The following is a 5,712-nucleotide window of genomic DNA, read 5'->3' as shown; positions in this document are numbered from 1 at the left end:
CCCCCCCTCCCCCGGTGGCGTAAGCCGCTGAACCCACCTATCTGCAACAATCAAGCACACTCCTAATCAAGGCCCTTTGTCGTCCTTTTGCTTCTGAACACTCGTGGGCCAGTACAAACAAATTGTCAGAACCAAAATATGCGCACGATCTCCTTTTGACTTTTGCAGCACTGATTTTCCCGGCTATAATTAGAACTGATGCTGATATTTGTGAACAAAACATTATGTCGCAGGTACTGCATGACCGTGGTCAGGTCGGCCACCATGAGCAATCTAAAACTAGAAATCGGGGAACACCTTAATTCTACCATTGCACAGACCCTGAAAAAAATTAATAGCATGTGTATAACAATATATCTTTTCCCTGGCAGCAAATCCCCCACAACATAATAAGTTAGTCCAGACTCGAATGTAAATAAATTGTGAGACTGTTGACAGACCCTGTGACCTAAAGTGCCCCCCCCCCCTCCCTGCCTCAAACAGGCGGCCAGATTCCGCCTGGCACTTCCTAAATTCATCTCCAGTTGTCTAGACCAGACGCCAAGCAGTGGGCATTGTCCGCGTATTGGAAGGATTTAGGTGAATTTGAAAATGTATAGTCTACTGTGGAACAATGTAAACAACGTAATTATTGTGGACAGAATAAGAGAGAAAGGAAACGGAAACGGGGGTGGGGTCGCCATTGGTCTTAATCTGGTGCAGCCCCTGCCCCCCCCCTCCTCAATCCCATTTCTTTCGGTGTTCAATTTCTTTTCGTTTCTGTTTTCTCTAATTCTTAAACATTTACGTCTCTCTTGTTTCAGTTTTCCTTTGTTTAACTCTGCTAATTATTTTCTTCCTACCTTTTTTTTTTTTTTTGGGGGGGGGGGGTCCATTAGGGAAGAACGATATTAACGCCCGACACCGACAGTCTGACCAGATCCGCCGTTTTCCGTCGGGTGCCGCCGACCATATCAACACCGGAGTTTGGCGGTCAGACACCGCCGTCTTGCAATTATGGCGTGTGGTAGAAGAAGAAAATTATTGTTGTTGTTGCTTTTGAGAAGAAAAAAAAAGGAAAACCAAGAAAAGAAGAGTTTCATTTCATCCAATCCAAAGAAAGCCTGATACACTCTGTGAATTTTATCATTTGTTTCCGCAGTTGTTGGAAGGTAGTGACAAATTCCAACAATACTATCTAATGAAACATAGCAGTTTCAATGAACTGCGAGAGATATGCAGAGCTGACCAAGAACTGCTAGAATTCTGTGTAGTGTCAGTGAGGCGGCAAAGGGGGCACAACTAAGCTGGGATAAATCATTAAAATTAACTCCCATCTCGCCCGACGGACTGTCTTCGATAGAACATGTTTTATCGGAGACGGTCTGACCGGGGACGACACATGATGTCGGGCGTCAGTATGGTAGCCGAAACCGTTTTTTGTGTGACCTTCCATTACTAAAGAGCCAGTGCTCATTCTTTTGTGCCCGAAGACGGTCTGGTCTGACCAGGGGCGAAGCGTCTATATAATCAAATAATCACTGCTCCCCTTCCTAATTTTGAAACATTGTCGCTGTCAAATTCACCCTTAAACGTAAACCTCTTTAATTAAATGTAAAAAGACGTTCGTCATCAACAATGAACAGTATGCCTAACATTCAAAACGGTTTCAAGGCCCCAGAAATAGCCTCCTCACCCCTCTCGGGCCACTCCATAAGCAGTCGCAAGCTTTGATTAAGTAAGCTTAAAGTGAGTCTGGAAGAGTCTACCAATAGATTTGAAGGGAACATGTACATAGCAGTCCAAGCTGTTTCATTGCCACATATACCCTGTTCACCCCTTTGGGGCCACAGTTAAAATCAATCTCAAGCCCTGATTATGTATGCTAACTAAAGCTGGTCGAGTCTACCTCACAAATGTGAGGGGAACTAACTCCTAATAATCTCTTGACTGCTGCGTGTGCTTGTTTTTTCCCTCGACTTTTTACCGTCCTATAATCAGATCGTGACCTCGATTATGACACCAGCTCCTGGCCGCGAAAGGCTAACAAAAACAGCCAAATGTGAAATTTAAAAAATGATAATTGTCATGTTCTTTCTACCAAAGAGTTAGACTTACTGGTAGATCTATAACATATAGATCTAGTACTGACATCTCTGTTTCTTTGCTTTGTGTTTATGTATTCACATCTAAAGTTAAATTTAATTTTAGTTGGAACTGATTTTTTAATAAGATACTTTCCCGATTATTTTGGCGGTTGAACATACAATATGAATTCCGGATTTGTTTTCATTCACAACTCAGAGTCGCCGCCTCGAGTAAGATTCTTGTGTGATATCTACAGGCCATATCTGATCCCGTTTCATTTTGATTACCCTGTCAAACAAGTCAGCCTTCGCCCCTGGGTCTGACCGTCCGTGTCGGGCGTTAATATGGTTGCGACCTTAATTTCTCTTTTCCTTTCGGTGTATTGCATTCGTTACTATGTCAGTCCCTTCAGTTTAACTCTGTACCTTTTCTCTCTTTCCGTTAGTTTCAATCTCTACTTTGCTTCTGCATTGATCATTTTTGTAACCTGTTTCCCCAGGTCGGAGTGCCACCATCGCGCGGACCAACACCCAGATCTCGGTGGCTGCCGGCGAGGACCCAGGGCCTGTCCTTGGCGAAGACGCCGAGCCCACTGCGCCAGCCCCGGCCACAGCGATGACGACACCAGCAATGTCTGCTCTCAACAGGACGGAGGAGATGTTCAGAGCAGTCACAACTCCTATCACTTCGTTTCCAGACCTTCTAACCTCCACCAGCTCTCCGCAAATGTTTGGTAAAGACTTATCATTTGATTATTCTTCTGTGGCAACTTTTCCCCCAAAAAAACCCAAAACAAAATACCCCCCTCCCACCCCACCCTCAAACAAAAAAAACAAAAACAAAGAAACAAACACACCATACCCGAATTTAACAACGTACCGGGCAGACGCTGAGTGTCTCTTTTATAAAACAGAATATTTGAACCCATGTTAGAAAACATACGTATTTTTAAAAAAATGTTAACACATAGAGCCCTCGGAATACAAAGCGTCATTTTTAAGCTGTGGCAGGCAACGATGCATTTTTTTTTCAGAACAGACATGAACAAAATCCTGTGTAGGGGGGAAAAAGTGTTCACATAAGTATTTTTTTTCTTTTGAATTTGTCGGTTTCATGCCATGCCAAGATTTTCTTGCCAGCTCCTTACCTCACATTTCCCATGTTGTGGCAAATGTCTATGTCGTACGTCAAAGCCTGAAACCAATTACATGCGTTAATGACAGATTATAAAACCAGTCGTTCATGCAAGACGTTCATTTCAGAGGTTCACACCAGACGGTACCAGACCTTTTAAAAAATAGTTTCAGCAATAGTTTTACGGCACTTGCAACACGATTATGTCATGTAAGTGTCGATGATCAGCGGTGTTACAAAAGAGTAACAAACACAAAAACAGAAAGAGGAGAGATAATTTGATAGGAAAGGAAAGGCAAATCACACCAAAGCACATGCTAATCATTAATTTATCAGACGTTCATGCCAGATTAAACAAATATCTAATACAGTCATTTCTAAACTCGTTCACAAAATAACGCGCAGCATTCCAATAGTTAAAAATCCCCCCCCCCCCTTTCTTCCCTCACCTTACTTTTCAGGACCCTCACTTGGCACGTCTGGGTTGAGCTGTCCCCGTCTCTCCGAGGCCGGACTCTGTTTCTCCATGTCCCTGCAGAACATCTATGGTTACTTGTTCGCTGCACTCCAGACTGGCCCGGGGCCAAGCAACTTTGACCTGTCGGAACTCAATAACCTTGACCCAGCGGGACCAAACTCTGACCTGCCACCGCTCGACAATTTTGACCCCTCGGCCTTCAACAACCCTGACCCCTCGGCCTTCAACAACATAGATCCTTCAGCCCTCAACAACATTGACCCCGCTTTACTCAGCAATATTGACCCCTCTTTACTCAACAATATTGACCCCTCTTTACTGAACAACATTGACCCCTCTTTACTGAACAACATTGACCCCTCTTTACTCAACAACATTGACCCCTCTTTACTGAACAACATTGACCCCTCAGCCCTCAGCAATATTGACCCCTCTTTACTGAACAATATTGACCCCTCTTTACTGAACAATATTGACCCCTCTTTACTGAACAACATTGACCCCTCTTTACTCAACAACCTTGACCCCTCTGCCCTCAACAACATTGACCCCTCTTTACTCAACAACCTTGACCCCTCTGTCCTCAACAACTTTGACCCTTCGGCCATTGACAACATTGACCCCTCTTTACCCAACACTGCCTACCAGAATTCATTCAGCGCTGACCAGTCTGCCCAAGTCGAAGAGGCCGTCTGTGCGTGAGTATTAGAAGTCATTATGCCCAGTGCACGTAGCAGAAAGTTTCAACAAATGTCACCATAATTCATGCAGTCAACATATGATAATTGATACAGTTTGATACAGCTGTAAAGGCGCCCAGATTTTCTTCCATGGAGTAGAAAAAGCTGCCATTTTCGAACACTTTGATAATATTATTTTTCAAAACCAAACCTCATTATTTGATTGTCTAGGTTGCGATCCCTTACAGTTTGTTGAAATCGAGGGCCAGTAACACAGCTTTTACGCATTGCGGGGTCATTCTTAACCTTAGCCACTAAGTATATTATTTATAGAGCCACCAGCCATTCATTTCTAGGTGCTGATTTAGACTTTACTTTATTACTACTATATGGCTCTTTTCGTCTTTGCAGACAGTCAATTTAGCTTAAGATGGTTTTAAGTTTGTCTTCATGCAGCTTCTTTCATGGCTAATTTTGCCTATGTTTGAAGCACAGATTCAGTCGCAGTGCTTGCATGTCAGTGAGGTGGATCGAAACTCTGTTTTCCCGCCGTTTTCCTTTCGCTTCTCAGTGTATTAATACTACGACTACAAATAAGAGTAATACTAGTACAAATCAAAATCTTTCTGAACCACTTATTTTTTCAATACCCTAACACGTTGCCATTGTTCTCCTGTTTCCTTTCAGGGAGTTCGGCGTGTACAAGGAGTGTGTGGGCAACAAGCTGATGGGATGTTCACCCATCATCACACTGTCCTACGACATGTTCTATAGCGCTCTCGACTTTATCTGCTCGCGAGGAGATTCCCAACGTGAGTATTCCCTGATTGTCCTCCTCTAAACAATGTACATGTACCTGTAAGTCCGATGCACAGAATCGACGCCAGTCTCCCTATTACAGGGCGCCCTAAGCCGGTTCTCTGTTTGTCAAGGCTGCACTCTTGGCGTATGTTTATTTCTGAGTTGAAGGGAAAGATTCTGTGTTGATGATCATATACGTAGAATAGATAGTGGGTGGTTGGCGGGTGCTCTGGTGTGGTTTGCTCCTTCTTTCCTACCAAACATCTATCGTTCTTATCTCCCCTCCTCCTTTTTGTAATTGTTACTCTCTTGTAACACCTCTAATCTTCGGCACTTATATGACCTTATTGTGTTGCAAGTGCCGTAAAACTCTTACTGAAACAGAAGTAAAATAGATAGCTGATGAATAATAATTGTTGAGGAAATGCTGTTGTTTTGTTGTTGCTGTTTTTGGTGATGTATTTGCGGCTGACGTTTGTCTGCTCACTTGCTTTGGGAAATACAAGTTTGTGCGTGTGTGTGTGTGTGTGTTTGTGTGTGTGTGTGTGTGTG

The 5,712-nt window shown here is 43.4% G+C and overlaps 1 protein-coding gene across 1 annotated transcript in view; it reads left to right on the top strand.

Annotated features, from left to right (window-relative positions):
* LOC118478519 (mucin-2-like) overlaps nt 1-5,712 on the top strand; it is a 19,518-nt gene that overhangs the window by 2,938 nt on the left and 10,868 nt on the right. Inside the window, exons 2-4 of the mRNA XM_035972292.1 lie at nt 2,567-2,800; nt 3,663-4,377; nt 5,047-5,171. Coding sequence (XP_035828185.1) covers nt 2,567-2,800; nt 3,663-4,377; nt 5,047-5,171 — 1,074 coding nt within the window. The remainder of the gene's footprint in view (nt 1-2,566; nt 2,801-3,662; nt 4,378-5,046; nt 5,172-5,712) is intronic.

Source organism: Aplysia californica, unplaced genomic scaffold, assembly GCF_000002075.1.
Source record: "Aplysia californica isolate F4 #8 unplaced genomic scaffold, AplCal3.0 scaffold00021, whole genome shotgun sequence".
Taxonomy (NCBI): domain Eukaryota; kingdom Metazoa; phylum Mollusca; class Gastropoda; order Aplysiida; family Aplysiidae; genus Aplysia; species Aplysia californica.
This window is presented reverse-complemented; position numbering and strand designations above follow the sequence as displayed.